The 18,686-nt window shown below is 43.4% G+C and overlaps 1 protein-coding gene across 2 annotated transcripts in view; it reads left to right on the forward strand.

The window, feature by feature from the left end:
• Positions 1-18,686, forward strand: part of sema3d (sema domain, immunoglobulin domain (Ig), short basic domain, secreted, (semaphorin) 3D) — a 360,181-nt gene that overhangs the window by 78,757 nt on the left and 262,738 nt on the right. For both annotated transcript variants that reach the window (XM_041202541.1, XM_041202540.1), the window contains one exon: positions 2,073-2,233. In XM_041202541.1, the coding sequence (XP_041058475.1) occupies positions 2,073-2,233 (161 nt within the window). The remainder of the gene's footprint in view (positions 1-2,072; positions 2,234-18,686) is intronic.

Genomic DNA, 18,686 nt, shown 5'->3' on the forward strand with positions numbered 1-18,686 from the left:
TGAGCTATGAGTTATCCTAGCATTTACAGATTCTATGGAGAAGGTGGGAGTCAAATATTTGACAGCACTAACCTATCATCTATAGTTTGACTCCAAGAGTCAAACAAGCTAAGCAGAACTGAGGGGGTAAATAACTCCAGCTTTGTGGTCCCACCTCAGCACAGGGGTTCTTTAAGAATCCAATCTCCCATTGATCATACGGTTTTAATACTAAGAAACTAAAGGGAACATGATCTTGTGGTTTGACCTTCTGATCTGTATGACATGCCTCTTTTCTCAGTATTGCTTTTCGTCTATCTGCTGGAATACTGTTATTATTTTAACACGGCAGGAATTTCAACCTCCGATGGAGTGAGTATGAAGGCAGAGGACAAGGAATACTTGTGCTGCTGGCTAGCACACCAGTTTTCCAGCACCTTCCCACCACTTATCCATTTTTCCAGAGCGGGATTGGCGGCCAAAGGGCTATCCTGAGAATATTTAATGGCCTATTCAGGTCTATTGTCAGAGGCGTCAGGGACTAGGCCAGCTGCCTGGAAGTGGCCTCCTTCTGGCAGACTGCGGTCCAACACTCCAGGCAGGCTCAGAAGCAACCCCTGCTTATCTGGCCATTTAAGCTGCTCTGTGGAAGGGATCCCCTGTCACATTTGGTGGCTTGGCTGCAAATTTTTAATTTGAAAGTTTAAAAAGTTGGGGAGAGGTTGCCTCAAGACAGAGGTGCCTTCTTTCTCTTTTACCTGAACTATTGGCTTCATCTCCTTCCGAGAAGTGAGGTGGTTGGGGTGGGTGGGGGGGGCGGGTGGGGTGGGTGGGGTGGGTGGGGGGGGGGGGTGGTGGGGAGGTGTGGTGAGGCCTTCTATTGGACCTCCAGCTTCAAGCGCTCACCCACCAGTCTTGAATGGATGGCGAGTCCATCCTTGCTCTGGCCACTAATTGGCCAGTCTGGGAACAATCCCAGCCAGGTGACTGTTGCCCAAACAGTGCAGGGTTGTGACCCCCATTTGACCACACCCCCCCCACCCCCGACATTGGGGTCCTGCACAAAATGCAAAATCCTGCCCATAATAAGTTTAAGGAAAGGATTCAAAGAATTCAAAGCATATTCAATGAAATCAAGAGATCAGTATTTCTTATTTTGACTTGGCCATATCATCAGAGTGCAAAACATGAGCAACTTATGATATTTCTTTTTACACTGGGGAAATGGATTGAATAGCAAAATGTTCTCAGTTGAACTCTACTCTTGGTTTTCCAGTGCACAATGTGTGATGCCCCCTGTGTTCCATCACAAATTAAACATTTTTAAAAAATATTTCAATTGAAGTTGCCTACTTTCTGGGGATCCCTTTCTCCTTTGAGAAATATCAATTTGTCCTTTGAAGTTTTGAGCTTCCCTGAAAGCTGTCCTCACCCAGTCTAATTATCCAGAAACTTTAATGAACCAACTTCAACTCAAAATTTAGTCGATTGTGTTCTGGTGACAGGGTAACATTATGGAATGGAATTTGGAAATTGAACAGGTTTGTACAACAGAATAAAAGTTACACATGTATTTACATAAATTGTCAAATTCTCGGTGAAACACTAGAATTCTACCAGGACGGATTGTTCCTGTGATATTTCTCTGGTTTTAAGGAGTTGGTGAAATGTGATTCAGCGGGATATGTTTAAGATCAATTGAACACTCTTTGCTGAACATTATTTCAAGAGGGATGAGGTAACAGCTTTGAATTATAATAGAGGCATTACAGGAGCTGGAAACGGCAAGCCTGTGATAGGTTTTCCAAGAATGCGACAGTTGAAAAGCCAGAAAAGGAATTTAAAAAATGTAGAGCAAAATGTTCAAAAGTTATACAATTGAAACAAAATCAGAGCAAATGTGCAATCTTTCTTCCAGTTTAATATTTGAGTGGAATTTTCGTGTAGACGCCGCGATATCCAGTAACTATACCCAGGAACAAGCACAGATTTCACAACTGTGAACATGCTGTGCTCCTGTACATGTAAAGGAAACAAAGGAGGGATGTAAAAACATTTTAAATGTCATAAAGATTCTTGTTCTTTTCCCACAGATTTGCTGGTCTCCAACAGCTGCATTCCATTCCTAGGGTCTGCTGAGGGCTTCGATTTCCAGACCATGCTGCTTGATGAGGAGAGAGGGAAACTGCTACTGGGAGCCAAGGATCACATCTTCCTACTTAGCTTGGATGATCTGAACAAAAATATCAGGAAGGTCAGAGAACACCTCCCACCATCATTTGGTTTATTTGTTTGAAGTCAAAATCACTTTTATTTCCCTACCATACCAAAAAAAAATGTTAATTTCCTTGGATTAAATTCAAAATCATTCCCATTTATCAAAGAGCTCACATCGAATTGGACTGTGTGATGTTGTGAATGTTGGGGCATTGTAGATCCTTCTTTGGTTCAATTTTGTCAGTCACTCCTGTACACGGCCAGAGCTTTTACTGTGTTAAATCTAATTTCACCTTGGGATGCAACAATGAGTCCCACACAGTGCCCTGAACCATTTTTGCATATGACTTTCTTCAGTTTCTAAGCAGGAGTGAGTTTACATTAAATGAGGTGATTAAGACTTGGTTTGAATGATTAAGATGACTAAGAGGTTAACCATGTCTCAGTTAGTAGTACATTTGCTTTTAAATCAATGGGATGTTGGTTCAAACCCAGAAACTTGAACACATAATCCAGCTGACACTCCACTGTAGAACTACAGAGTGCTGCACTGTCAGAGGTGCAGTTTTGGGCTGAAATGTCAAATCTGAGATCCTCTCCGTTCTCTCACCTGAAGGTAAAAGATCTCATGATATTATTTCGAGAGAGTTATCCTCAGTGACTTGTCCAATATTTATCTTTCAGCCAACATCACTAAAGAAAACAGATTGTGGGAATTTGCTGTGTGCAAGTTGTTTGTCACCTTTCCTTTTACGACAATGACTTTGAAAGTATTCAATCTGCTGTTAGGATCTTTAGCTCCTGAGGACAAGAAAGGTGTTAACCTATTTTTCCATAGTTAAGTGGATGGGTGGGATTTTCGGTGTGTGTTGGTGTCGGGATGTTCGATGACATCAGCAGACAATACGGCGAAAAGGTCAAAAATCAGTTTCACAACGTCATGAAACCAGTTTGCAACCATCCTCTCTGCCCGTCAATGGCGGGCTATGTTTCCTGCCATCAGAAGTCAGGAAGCTCACTGTAATACATCTGCATATCATTATAAACCCAGCTCACCGGAATCGTCCCTCCACGCTGGATCATCTGAGCACCTGACCTGTTTCACAACTGTACATAAGCGGAGTGTACCTGGCGAGCTGCACTTTGCTCAAGACTTAGAGGTTTGTTTGCCTACCTTGCTTCAGGCAGCACTCACGCTCATCAGCGCCAGGCTTCACAGGCAACACTACATCACTTTTAAGGGGGCTCACGGGCAGGTCGCCACCTAGCAGACCAGCTGTAAGGTGGGGTTGGCTTTTCAATGGCTGATGGGCTAGGGATTGCTTGGGGAAGGGGGAGAAGTGGCCTCAGGCAAGGGAAGAGGCTGCAGGGCGAGGGCTGTACTGGGGAAGAGGGGTATCCCAAGGTGTCTGTGTGTGGGGGGCACATGTTGATCTGTGCAAGTTACCTCAAGATGGTGAAGGGAGAGGAGGCAGTCTCCAGAGGAAATGAGGCCAGATGGACATTTGAGAGTGTGTGTGAGAGAGTGAGTGGTGATGTCCCTTGAGCTGACAGTGATTGAGATGCCAGTGAGTGTGTGATGAGCTTGAGTGCATGAGTTTAGAGTGATGAGATGGTTGTCTTACCCTGGCAGCACAGATGAGATTATTCATCCTCTTTCTGCATTGGATGGCCAACCTCTTCTGTGCAGCATTGGCACTGCCACCGCCTACCATGCCAGAGTGGTAATGTTGCTGCCCCTCTTACAGCCAGAGAGATGGTTAGAGGATATCACGGTGGGCTTCTACAGCATTCAAAAGGTGCTCGAGGGATGAGTCACTAAACCAGGGGGCTACAGTTTTCTTGCCTTTTGGGGCCAACTCTTCCTTGCAGCAGCCCTGGGCTGGAAGCACTGAGAGGTGTGTGTGCAACTGCATTTTAAATGTGGTGCCCAGTGTGATGAAGCAACGAGGTGACAGCGCGCCATCGAAACAGCATGTTTTCCGAGAATGCATGGTTAATGAGGCTGGATTGGGACGACACAGCATGAGAACCTTAAATCTATGCCCCTTGGTAATTGACCCCTCAGCAAGGGGAAATGAGTCTTTCCTGTCTGTCCTATCTAGACCCCCCCATTAATTTTGTACACCTCAATTAGGTCACACCTTAGCCTCCTCTGTTCTAAGGAAAACAACCCTAAGCTATCCAATCTCTCCTCATAACTGCAATTTTCAAGCCCTGGCAACATTCTTGTAAATCTCCTCTGCACTCTCTTCCGAGCAATTATGTCCTTCCTGTAATGTGGTGACCAGAACTGTACACAGAATTCCAGCTGTGGCCTAACCGGTGTTTTATACAGTTCCATCATTACACCCCTGCTTTTGTATTCAATACCTCACCCAGTAAAGGAAAACATTCCATATGCTTTCTTGACCACCTTGTCCACCTGTCCTGCCACCTATGAGGACCTATGGACACACACTCCAAGGTCTCTCACTTCTTCAACCTCTCTCAACATCCTCCCATTTATTGAGTATTCCCTTGCTTTGTTTGCCCTCCCCAAATGCAATACCTCACACTTCTCTGGATTGAATTCCATTACCACATTTAAGCCTAAATCATTAATATATACAATTAACAGCAAGGGACTCAACATTGAACACCACTGGAAACCGTTTTCCATTCGCAAAAACATCCATTGACCATTATCCTTTGATTCCTGTCACTGAGCCAATTTTGGATTCAACCTGCCACCTTCCCCTGTATCCCATGAGACCTCACTTCCCTGACCAGTTTGCCATGTGGGACCCTGTCAGATACCTTACTGAAATCCAGGTAGACAACATCCACTACGGTACCCTCTTCAATCCTCCTTGTTACTTCCTCAAAAAATTGTATTAGGTTAGTAAGACATGATCTTCTCCAAACAAAACTATGCTGAATGTCTGGCCAATCCATGCTTTTCTAAATGATAGTTTATCCTGTCTCTCAGAATTGTTTCCAACAATTTGCCCATTACCAAAGTCAGACTGACTGGCATATAATTTTTTGGCCTATGCCTCACACTCTTTTTAAATAATGGTACAAAGATCACGGACCTCAAGCCTTTGTATAAAAAAATGTCCTTCTTTCATTCCCCTTGCATCTCTTGTCCAAAATCTTAAATCTGTGTCAAGAAATAGGAGCAGGAGTAGACCACACAGCCTGTTCAGCCTGCTCCACCATTCAATATGATCATGGCTGATCTTGGGCTTCAACTCCACTTTCCTGCCCACTCCCCATATCCCTTAATCCACCCATGAGACACCAAAACTCTGTCTAAAACCTGTCAAGTGTTGCCCTTGTCCTCACTTTCTCCATCAGACATCGGGAACCTCATTGTAATACATCTGCATATCATTATAATCCCAGCCCACCGGAATCATCCCCCGTCCCCTGTCCTGGGCTGGATTGTCCACCCACGTTGGCGTGACTGTAACGCTGGTTTGAGTTACAGGAGCATATAAAAGGCATGCACACGACGGGCTGCAATTTGAGGGTAACACGGAGGTGAGCACACAGTAATGTTGCGGACCGCTCACCCAGGCCGCCTGCTGGACTTCAAGATTGAGGTGCGTTGGGGGGAAGGTGGGGGCAGGACTGCCCTGAGTTTGAGGTGAGCTGGGGGTTGGGGGGGCAGGGCTGCTCTGTGGGTGAGGCACATTGGTGGGGGGGGCAGAGAGAGGGGCAAGTGCTGCCCTGCAGTTGAAGGGGGCGCACAAGCACGTGTAGGATGGGCGTTGGCGGTGGGCGAGGGAAGCGGCCACGCATTAGGGAAATCTGTATAAAGTGACCGTTCCTCTGCAGCTGAGACAGTTCAGGTGCAGCCACATTGATATGACTGGGGTTGATCCTCTAGCTTTTCTGCCCACTCAAGCAACACAGAGGCATAAAAGTGCCACCAAGTGCTCTAGAGCTTTTCACCCCTCGGACACAGACTGCAAACAGTGAACCGCAGAACAGTTGGATAACTGGGCACCTTGTACAATCTCCTCACTATAGCTGGCCATGGGGCAGTCACTGGTGGAGTCACGCACAGTCCCTTGCAATGTCAGCATCCCAGTTTGGACCAGTCTCCCCCATGGTTCAAGCTAACAGTGCAGCCTTGCTTTCAGGGTCCTGCTGTGTGGCAGTGGCATCTTCCTCGGCCTGTGGATCTGGAGCTGCTGACGTCACAGGAAGAGAGGAGTCAGATTGGCCGGACACTCTCAGAGTCACCTGGGTGGATGGCCCCGGAATGTGCACCTGCAGATCCTCCTCTGTATGGGTGCCCGAGGGCCCCTGCCTGACTTCTTGAGGAGAAGGGCTAGCTGGAGTGAGATCGAGCTGCCCCCCACCCCTCTCTCATACACACTGTTGGCATCAACGATGGAGTTGAGACCATGCGGCAGTGCAGAAGCGACGTCCAGGACCAAGGTCTCTGTGGCGTGTTTCCCAGGAATGCATAATTAATGCGGCGGGTTTGGGACGATACGGTGTGAGAAGCTGCCATTGCGGCTGGCGGGTGGAATATTTACCATCTACCATGACTCGCTGCTTTCTGTCCTTAAGTCAATTTTTTATCTAATTGCGCATTAGCCCTCTTGTTCCATTGGCCTCAATTTTGTTAACCAGCCTTTTATGAGGCGCCTTGTTGAACGCTTTCTTAAAATCTATAGAGACAACACCCACCGTGTTCCCTTCATCAACTTTCCCTGTTATTTCATCTGTCTCTTTCATCTTATTTCTCTGTCTCATTTCCCTCTGTCTCTCTCTCTCGCTCTCTCTCCTTTCCCGCCCTGTCTGTCCTTCTGCCTCCAGATCCTGGACCCCTTCCTGACAGTTTACAGATCCAAGCCCCTGTCCCACAAGGTGCTGTGCAAGCAGAAGAAGCCAAGGGAGCTGCGCAAGAAGCCAGAGCTCCCTGCCTCCTTGCACCCCACCTCCTGCCCCACCAAAGCCCCCCACCCCCAAACCTTGCTCTGCGTCACAGTTCACCACCTGATTGACGGTGGATTGAGAGGTGATCTGACTGAAAAATATAAGATCCTGAGGGGACTTGGCAGGGTGGATGTTTCCTCTTGTGGGAGAAACTAGGACTAGGGGACACAGATTAAATATAAGGTCTCCCATTTAAGATGGAGGTGAGAAGAAATTCTCTCTCCTAGAGAGTTGTGAATCTTTGGAACTCTCTTCCCCAGAGAGTGCTGGAGGCAGGGTCAATGAATATTTTTAAGGCAGAGGTAGATAGATTCTTGAGTAACAAGGGAATCAAAGATTATTGAGGGTAGGTGGAATGAAATTGAGGCCAAAATCAGATCAGCCGATCTTATTGAATGGCAGAGCAGGCCTGAGGGGCCGAATGGCCTACTCCTGCTCCTAATTCGTACGCTCTTATGATAAAGCAAAAGCACTGCATCTTAAAATAAAAGCAAAATGCTGCAGACACTGGAATCTGAAATAAAAACAGAAAATGCTGGAAAAACTCAGCAGGTCTGGCAGTGCCTGTGGAGAGAGAAACAGAGTGAACATTTTGAGTCTGTATGGCTCTCCTTCAGAGCTGAAGAGAGGTAAAAATATGATGGATTTTATCCTGTTGAAGAGAGGGGTGGAGCAGGTGGAGCAAAATGGAAGGTCAGGGAGAGATGGGAGCTAAGGAGAAATTTGACAAAGATGTCATGGACTCAAGACAAAGGGAGTGTTAATGGTAGTGTGAAAACTGTGAACACCTTCACTGTACCTTATCCATTTCCTCCTCCAACCCCGCTTCTACTGATCTTTTGTCAAATTCCTCCTCTTTAGTAAACACTGATACAAAGGACACATTAAGTATTCTAGTCTTGCCTTGTGCCTCTAAGCATATATCACCCTCTTTGTCCCTAATAGGACCCACTTCATCTCTTACTACCTGCTTACTATTTACATGCCAGCAGATTTATGGGTTCTATTTTCTACTGACTGCTATTCCATTTTCATAATGTCTCTTTGCCAGCCTTATCTTACACTTCACCTCCCCTCTCAACCTATTGTGTGTGACGTGTTTTTCACTTGAAGAACTCACCTGACCTGCAACATGCAATATCCTGTCTTCTTTCATCATAATTCCTTGCTCTCTTGTTATCTAAGGAGCTCAGTTTATGGTTCCCTTACCTTTCGCTCTTGTTAGAATGTACCTAGCCTGTACCTAAAGCATCTCTTTCTTAGAGATAACCCATTGTTCCGTTACAGTTTTTCTTGTCAGTCTCTGGCTCCATTTTACCCTGGCTAGATCCCTTCTCACTACATTGAAATTAATCCTGCTCCATTTAAGTTTTCTGTATTAGACTGTTCCTTGCTCCTCTCTATTGCTAATCTAAATCTTCTGATATGATGATCACTCTTACCCAAGTGTTCCCCCATAGACACTTGGTCCACTTGGCACATCTCATTGGCCCAGATTCAGCAAGGCCTCCATTCCAGTTGGGCTGAGAATATATTGGCCAAGGAAGTTCTCTTGAACGTAGTTCTGGAATCCCTTCCCCTCCTTACCCTTTACTCTAACATTATCCCAACTGATATTTGGGTAATTAAAGTATCACCACTCTGCAGTTCTTGCACGTCTCTGAGATTTCCCTGAAGATTTGTTCCTCTATCTCTGTCTGCCCATTTGGAATACCCCACATGATGTGATCTTACCTTTTTAATGTCTGCTTTTGTTTGAATGTACTGTGCAAGGCTTGTGATCAGATTCACTTTGTTGTCTATGAGTTATGCAGCATCCTATTTTTGAAGCCAGGCTCCCTGTTAGATCCTGGCATTATTCTTCAATCTATTTTCCAACTGTTCCCAAAGAGAAAGGGATCAAAAACCATCCAACATAATGGGTGTGAGGTATTCACCAATTACAGAGAAAAGCCATTGAATTGCTTCTTATTTTTAATTTAGATTGCACAATGGCAGTTTGATGATTTGACCCCAAATTAGAAGAATCTGGAACTGGAAAAGCTGGTATCAGTAAAAGTGACCACGAAGCTGTCGAATTGTCGGAAACTCCAACTGAGTCATTATTATCCATTAGGGAAGAAAGCCTGTAATCCTTACCTGGTCTGGCCTGTATGTGACTCCAGTCCCGTATCAGTGTTGCTGAATTATAACTGCCCTTTGCTGTGGTCATTCAAGGCTCTGAGTTGCATCAAACTTTGCAAAGAAAGACTGCAGCAGCTCAGTAATGCTCACCCTCACCTTCTCAGGGCAACTTAGGATGGGCAATAAATACTGGCTGTGCCAGTGACACCTACATCTCCAGAACTGATTTCATTTCAGCATATTTCATTTCATTTCAGGAAATAAGTTTCCGATTGCAGCATATGAGAAGCAATGTCGAGACAGGTTCATTTGTATGCTTATCAAGGGGTTTCACAGATTAGTTTCAATTTTATGAACGCGCCATGCGTAGAATCATCCCAGATTTGCACAAAGTGCACTTACGGGCGGGAAAAAGGACATCTTACCCATCGGCCGCAATGGTGGCTTCTCACGACGTATCATCCCAATCCTGCCTCATTAATCATGCGTTCCTGGGAAACACAGCATTTGGATGGCGGGCGGGCTCTGATTCACTCGCCATACTGTTACCTTGCTGCTTCATCACGCCAGCCAAGTGTCACATTTAAAGCGTGCGCACCTCTCAGTGCTTCCAGCCCAGGGCTGCTGCAAAGAAGACATGGCCCCCAAAGGCAAGAAGCCTGCAGCCCTCTGGTTTAGTGATGCGTCCCTTGAGTGCCTTTTGAACGGAGTGGAGGCCTGCCGCGATATCCTCTACGCCCGCTATGGCCGCAGGTAGGCGGTAGCAGTGGTGGTCAGTGCCAATGCTGCACAGAAGAGGTTGGCATCCTATACAAATGGAGGAGGAATGATCTCATCCGTGCTGCCAGAGTAAGGCAACCATCTCATCACCCAAGTATGATGGGAAATAGAAGTGGAAAATGTCAAATTAATATAAATAGAAACTAGTTCTGAGATTTATGCCCTGGAATAATTTAGTCTTGGAATAGATGTTAAACATTTGGTCATTTCCCTAGATGGTTACATTTTGTAGGTTGATGATGTGAATAACGTTAATGATACATTTAAGTCCTCAGGAACTGCTAGTTTGAAATTTTGAATACAACTTTCTTGTGATAATACCCTTCTACTAAATTGCTATTCATAACTTTTGGGTGGATGATCATGATGGTTATGATGATCTTGTGTGGATAAAATTGCTGTCTGAGAATTGTAGATAATGATTAGTGCTAATAATTTCTACAGGGTAGCATCAAAATCTCACCCCAGTTTCCATTCATTGTTAGGTGGAATTCTAATTGTTCATATTTTAATTTCATGAGGGCTCATGCCCTGTTTGTGAGGGAAATTAAGTCAGCAGGGATACTAAAAGCTGATTTTCGGAGATTAATCTCAAATTCCTGTGGTCCTAATTAACTTAAATGGCTGGTTTCTCAGTTGATTATTCAAAGTGCATTAGCTTGCCCTGATGAATGCACAAGAACTGGTTAGTTTAACAAATGGTTTAACTTGTTCTTTATGGGTTAGTATTTTCTTTAACCCGTTCTATAGTTAAGTTTCACCAAACATTTTTAAAATTGAGATTCACTTACATTTTTGTTTGCACTGATATGATAGGTTATTTCAAAACCGTGAGGGTTTTTGTTTGACAATAAGATCTAATAAGAAAGTTTATTTTACAAGTTAGAAAGCTACCATGAGTAACATTGCAATAACTGTAAAACTGGCTGAACATTAAAGCGCTATGAGGAAACCTACAGATATGAAAAGAGTAAGAAACTGATTGAAATATGAACCATTAATGAGCAGTCCATACAATAAAACATACAAAACAAAAGTGATGATTTATTCCTCCCAGACTGTTGAGGTAGTTTGTATCATTTACAGTTTGAAGTTAGTTTCTATACCCTCTGTCATGTCTGCTGTCAGTTTGATGGAAGCAATTGGTTTTCTGGCAGAATTTGTCTCGCAACTATGATGTATACCCAACAGAAATTTGACACTGTGCAGTTCTTTATTCTTTTATTACAAAGATCCTAACAGAAGATTGAATGTTCTGGGAACATTTGTCTTCTGTTACACTATCAATGATAACAACAATCTTTGTACTATGGCCATTATTTAGAATGTGAGGCATTTTAATCTTGGAGGGTAAAAGTTTAGACCAAGTTTCACTCCCATAATCATTTTATTAATTGCAAGCTTTAAAAGTATTATCTTTACTAAAGTTTTAATAGACTTTCAAAAATTATAGGTTAACTTATTCCCTCTTTCGTTAAATTTTTTTAAACTCATTTTGGTGTTCAGTCATTTGTTTTTTAACCTCAGAAACTATACAAGTTGGATGTTTAACTATGAAGAGTAAAGTTAAGCTGTTAACAACTTTGGTATCCCTGTGAGTAAGTAAGTAAATTACGTAAATTGTAAATGTCGGCAGTTAACTTAAAACGATGATAGAAAATTTGGTAACTGGACACATGTTAAGTTTCTGTGATCAGTTAAGTGCCAGCAACCCTGATGATTGCAAATTCCTGGCTGTCAGTGGTGTAAATCTCAGGTGTTCAGGGAGCAAAAATTATGACCGATTTATGAATCTGCAGCCTTCACCCTCCAAACCTTTCCTTAACCCTACTCCATCTGGCCATCGCCACTTAAGGTGCATGTCAGAAAAGCTCTGGGAATTCCAGGGCAGCGCTAAAGGGTCAGGGACACAGAATGCTGGGTCTCCATTCCTTCACCTTGATCGTTGTATCCTGGGAATACTCAGCACTTGAGCATGAGCCAGGAAAATCGACCCAATAATGTGGGGCAGCAAAACACAGGTCTTTGTGGCCCTTAGGCTGGGTTACACTCCATCTGCTGCTTTGATTATCAGGCTGCCAGTCCCGACCCTGCACTTCATGTCCATTCTACTGCCCATTCCAGATGTTAACGAAACTAGCCTATTGATCAGTCATAGACCAAAATCAATGGTGATGAGAGGGCAACAGCCTCCCAATCCATTTTTTTATTCATTCACCAAATGTGGGCATCGCTGGCAAGGCCAGCATTTATTGGCCATTCCAAGTGAATGGTCTGCTAGGCCACTTCACACAGCAGCCCAGAATCAACCACACAGATGTGGATCTGGGGTTATATAAAGGTCAGAGTGGGTAAGGGCAGCGGATTTCCTCCTTTAAAGGACATTAGTGAACCAAATGAGTTTTTCTGCCAGTCCAGTAGTTTCGACAATCCAGTAGCTTCATGTTCACCATTACTGATACAAAATTCTATTCCATTTCTTCCCCCTCCAACAGAGATTTACATCCACCATTGACAGCCAGAAAGTAAAAATCATCAGGCTTGCTGGCATTTAACCGATTTTTAATTCCAGATTTTAATTCATTAATTGAATTTACATTCCCCAGCTGTCATGGTGGGATTTGCACTCTTGCCTCCAGATCATTAGGCTAGTCCTCTGGAATACTAGTCCAGTAACATAACCACTCTGATACTGCACCCTCTATTGCGGCTAACCCTGCCGATAGAGGCAGGGCAATAGAGAGAAATGCTGCTTTAGGGGCCTGTCAACAAGTAGATTCAGGAAGCACATTGAAAATTCATAGCGGAAAGATACAAAGGACTAAACTCTAGGTATCTACCTCTAGGCAATTTACAATTGCAAAAAACACATAGTGAAATTACTTTATGGCTGGCAATTCACTGCTTGCCATTACAATACTCAACATAATGTAATGAATACCCCTCATTTAGGAGTTAAGGTTAGGCATGAGTTCTGAAATTTTGCCGAACTATATTTGAGAAACAGGGAAAATCTTGTAGAATTGTTTTTAGGAGACAAAAGTAATGAGTAGACACTAGAACATTAACCATGGACTGTGGAGGCAACATGCTTTTTGGGCAGATGTCAATTTTATTACTTGTCCTCTTGTGCTTGCTACCATTTTTACACAGTTTAGAACATAGAATCATACATCATAGAAGGAGGCCATTCTGCTAATTGTATATTAACTGTATGCAGGTGGTGGGTGCGAATTGGGGATTCAGTTGTGCCCCTATAAACACAAACTTCTTCCGCGGCTACGTTCGCGGCCGGGTGTCTTTGGAGAGGGAGCACGCAGTGTCTGCTGGCACTCTCGAGGCCTTCCGTGCCCGGTGGGCACCGCGGGGACTGGGGTGTTTTGTTGACCCCTTTAATCACATTTTGATTTAAAGTTTGTAAGTTTCCTTTAAACTTTGTTCTTGGTTTTACAGCTGACCTGAATTAGGGGCTGTGCCCGATTTATCCCAATTTTGTTAATTTAGTTTAATTGTTTTGACTCAGAAAGAGTTATAAACACAAACTGAAGCTGTAGTTGTTGGGTTAGGAGGTGCATGCTTATAATGTATAACTCTATAAATAAATACTTATACAAGTATTACTGAAAAAAGGTACATGTTGTCAAAGTTTTTTGTCTTGCACTCATCAGGACAGTTCGCAAGAATACCAAGAGTAAAGGGAACAACAATTTAGAATGCATGAGAAGAGAGTACTGATTGATTGGCAAGCAAACTATGATTTGTAGGGTCCTTGAAATGGAGAATATAGCAAGGAACAGTTAACTGCCAAGGTTTTTTTTATCAAATTCAAACCAGGTAGGTTGACTCTGATTGGTCAAGGCATTGCTATGGGGGAATGAATCAGGAAATGGCTGTCCCTTTGGGACAATCAGAGTCAATCTGCCTGGTTTGAATTTGATAATAAAAACCTTGACAGTTAACTGTTCCCTGATACATTCTCCATGGCAATGCCTCTCCCAATCAGAGTTTACTTGCCAACCAATCAGCACTCTTTTCTCTTGCAATTTAAATTTTTATGTTCTGTTCCTCCTTCTAAGGCGTAATTGGTTAACCTCCAGCTTTATGTTGGTTGTGAGTTTGGTTCTATGCAGTGTTTTCCGTATATCCGACCAAAAACTGAGAATTTTAAACTTGTTTTCATTCTTGACTGAGAGCCCAGAAATCCATTAGAATACTGAAACACCTGAGCCCCAGTGAAAACATTGATTGATTGACAGCTCCAGTTCTCTGATCTGTGCTGTCAATTGCACAATGTTTATTTACACAATATAAAAAGATTCTGAAGAAGGGTCATACAGACTCGCAATCTTAACTCTGTTTCTCCCTCCACAGATGCTGTCAGACCTGCTGAGTTTTTCTTTTCCTGCATTTTCTGTTTTTATTTCAGATTTTCAGCATCTGCAATATTTTGCTTTTATATTATTATAAAAAAATTTCACATGCTTGCAATTTCAGCTGTTGATACCTTAAAGGGCCTGAATGAATGACACTTTTATTGGCATGTAGGAGAAATGAGATTTTTTTTAAAAGGGAGGTTATCAATGATTGACTGTTTTTCTTTTGAGCTTTTTTTACACATCCAATTGTCACTGTAGGGTTAATTCTATAGAGTGTATAATGGGTGAATGGGCATGGAAGTGCCATTGTTTGGCATGGAAGGCTTGAGCGGCCATGGGGATGAGTGGGGGGGGGAAATACCTTGTCATGGGGGCATGAGGGGACATAGAGGGTGGGCGGAGGGACATGCCTTGGAATGCAGTGTATGAGGGGCCTTGGGGGTGGATTGAAGGCATGAGGTGGCATAAATAGGACATGGTGAGTGTGTGAGGAATGAAGGGTATGGGGAATGAGGGCTGGAGGGCCTTTCTGTTTTAATTATAACTGGGATACAGCACCGACGTGGACCTTTCAAACAACCCGCTTCTGCACTCAGCAGCCCCTGTAGCTGCTTCCAAAATTTTTCCCAGCTCTGCTGGCCTGACTGCAGCTGTACCTGCCACTGCCCTACAGCAATGAAAACCCCATCCTCATGGGCACTTTCTCTTGAGGCAGGTGTGCCAATCTGGGCATTTCCCTAACTCCCACTACCTGCCTGAAGGTTGGAAATCCAGCCCTCCATCTCTCCCGGTGGGTAGGGAGTATCTAAATCACAATGCGTAAACATCACAACAACGTGAGACCGGCTAGGTAGAGCAGCTGGTTTTGCAGGTCTGACATCTTCATATGTAAGTAGACTATTCAGAAAAACCCGGGTTAAAAGCAGTGTGCTGATCTCAGTGGTATTTTATTGTGAAAGCATATTACTGACACCTAATGTCAAGAAGACAGCACTGCAGTTGGTGGACTTGTGTTTTTTGCAGTTCATACCTGACTCAAAGCCAAGATGTTGCTGTAAACTTGGCTTGAATTTCCCTTGTTTGACCTACCTTTTTAATTTCCAAAGCCCGGCCTGTTCATTGTGAGACCATCAGGGACGTGTGTCTGACATCAGCATTCATCAGATCCAAGCTCCTTTTTGCTTTGCTCTTAACAAAGAGAGCTCTCTCACTGAGGAAAACCCAACCAGGATAGTAAGGTCAGGCAGCTCGCTGCTTCCTCCAGCTGGGAAAATGTGAAATGAAATTGCAGGGGATGATCAAGACAGTACATCAAGATTTTTTACTGGAAATCTTTTGACAAATGTGACAAATGTGGAACATTTGCGTCTGTATTTGGGTGTGTAAGTCGGCGTTCAGCCAAGATTCTTGCTGAGTGCAAACAAGCCTTGCAGTGTCTCCAGACATGTTCCTGGTGCCAATATCATTTCACCTTGGACTATGCGGGTGGAAAGCACAATGATTTAAACTGTACATCTCATTATCTCTATTTCTTTCCCTTGGTTACCTGCTCTCCCTATACATGATCCATAGTCCACCAGACAGTGAAATGGTCTAACCCTTGATATCTCTGTAATCTTCATAGATGCTCCAAAAACATGCTTGCCAGTACTTTGGTGGAGATGCTGGCCTCGTGGTAATCCAGAGACCTTGGCTAATGTTCCAGGAACAAGGGTTCAAATCCCACCACCGCAGCTGGTGGAATTTAAATTCAATTAATAAATCTGGAATTGAAAGCTGATCTCAGTAATGGTGACCATTAAACTATTGTTGTAAAATACACCTGGTTTACTAATGCTCCTTCAGGGAGGGAAATCTGCCAACATTACCTGGTCTGACTTAAATGACCCAAATGCAATGTGATTGATTCTTAACAGCCCTCTGAAATGGCCTAGCAAGCCACTCAGTTCAAGGGGCAATTAGAGATAGGCAAGACATCTCATAAAAGAATACACGAAAAAATGGGGATTTTTGTTTTCTTGTGCCCAGCCGAATCTGACAAATTATTATATTAACATAAAAAGGATACAGAAAAGTTACAAAATCAATTTACAAGGCTGCTACCAGAATTGAAAGGTTTAACAAATTGGGATTGTTTTCTAGAAAGTAGAACACTGAGAGATACCCTGTTTAAGATTATGAAAGGTTTGATGGTGTAAATGTAGACAAGGTGTTTCCGCTTGTGGAGGAGTTCAAAACCATGAGCTATAAATATAATCCTGTAGGGAATCAGTCCTGTAGGGAATTCAAGAGAAAGCTCTTTAACCACAGTGAGAATGTGGAACTCGCTACCGCAAGGTCTTTTTGAGACTAATAACACCAATGCATTTAAGGAGAAGCTGGATGAACAATTAAGAGAGAAAGGAATTAAGGGATATACAGATTGGGTTGGATGAAGTTGTTAAGGGAGGAAGCTCGTGTGGTGTATAAATATAGCACAGACCAGTTAGACTGAATGCCATGTTTATGGTGTTGTATATTCTATTTAATTAATGCACAGGGAAAATTTATTGAAATATCAGCCAAGACTCTGGCCTGAATTTTGGCCCCCCGGCTGAAAACCATCTCTATGGTTTTGAAACTGCCAACTCACAGAATGAATTCTGCAGGTAATAAGGGTGGGGAACTGTAAGCCATGTAAGCATATTGGTAACAATGATGTGCAAGCATTGACTAACTGAAAATGCAATTGCTGTGAATCAAGAGCATAATGATTTATTTTGCTCCATTTATTTTCCGTCTAAATTTCTACTTTGAGTTAAATGTCACAAATCGTTAAGCATTTGCGATGAACAGAATAGGATTTGTAGTGGCAGAGCAGTGATTGAATGTTACGTTGTGTCTGCGCAGTATTTAAACTGTCCCAGGTTTATGTTGGCAGGCTGCCCACTCGGCTTGGTTCCAAGGCTCTCCAGGATGAGGAAGCCACACATAGCGAAGGATTCATAGTCGCCTTCTGCTCTCTCACTATTGGCTGGCTGGCCTGTTAAACAGGACAAAGGAGGCCAAACTAATCTACTTCTGAAGCAGCAGACATTTACAACAGGAGACTACAGGCTGGTGCTTTAATCTTCTTCCTAGTATAAATACAAAGACATTGTTTGCAATAAGGGAGAAAACTTGAAACAATTTTCACAAGATTTGCTCAAGTTCTGTGAAAGGTCATTGTAAGCTTTAAATCTCTAATCCAGAAAGTGCAATTATCTGCTGTAATTAATTCTTCTTGTTATCATTTTCGACTATCAGAAGTCATGCATTTCATTTCTGTTGAACTCTCATGGATTAATTACAGTTCCTTTAGGCAAGTGGAGTTTCACACAGGATTCAACAAAGACTCTTGATAATTTGAACCTTTCCTTTGATGGCGCTCATTCATTTTTAATGTGTGTTCTTCCTATTTTCACCCCTTTCTATGCTGCTCAGTGTATACTGCAGCTCTCAGATGAGGGCAGGTAACTACAGCATTTCCCACAACCTTACCCCATGAGTTTTTATATATCAGTTCACTGCGTACCTCACTGCATTAAATGTCAACTGACGTGCCTTTGCTCAATCTTCTAGCTTCTCCTGAAGTCACTTCAAACTTAACCCTGTTCCTTTTATTTTTGTGTCATCTGCAAATTTTGTCATACACCTTATATCCAAATTGAAAATTATCAACATTGTGAGAGGGACAGCACAATTTACACCCCTCCAGTTACAAAAACATCCATTTGACAGTTACAAGAGCAGGTCAGACACTGGGATTTCTGTGCCGTGTAACTCATCTCCTGAATCCCCACCTATAAAGCACGGGTCAGGGGTGTGATAGAATACTCTACACTTGCCTGGACGAGTGCAGCTCCCACAATACTCAAGAAGCTTGACACCATCCGGACAAAGCAGCCTGCTTGATTGGCATCCCATCCACCACCTTGAGCATTGACTCCCTCCACCACCGACGCAATGTGGCAGCAGTGTGTGCCATTTACAAGATGCACTGCAGTAACTCGCCAGGGCTCCTTTGACAGCATCTTTCAAACCCATGATATCTACTCAAGGACAAAGACAGCAGATGTATGGGAACACCACCACCTGCAAGTTCCCCTCCAAGTCACTCACCATCCTGACATGGAACCATGTCACCATTCCTTCACTGTTACTGGATCAAAATCCTGGAACTCCCTTACTAACAGGACTGTGGGTGTCCCACACCACATGGACTGCAGCAGTTCAAGAAAGCGGCTCACCACC

Source organism: Carcharodon carcharias, chromosome 13, assembly GCF_017639515.1.
Source record: "Carcharodon carcharias isolate sCarCar2 chromosome 13, sCarCar2.pri, whole genome shotgun sequence".
Lineage (NCBI taxonomy): Eukaryota > Metazoa > Chordata > Chondrichthyes > Lamniformes > Lamnidae > Carcharodon > Carcharodon carcharias.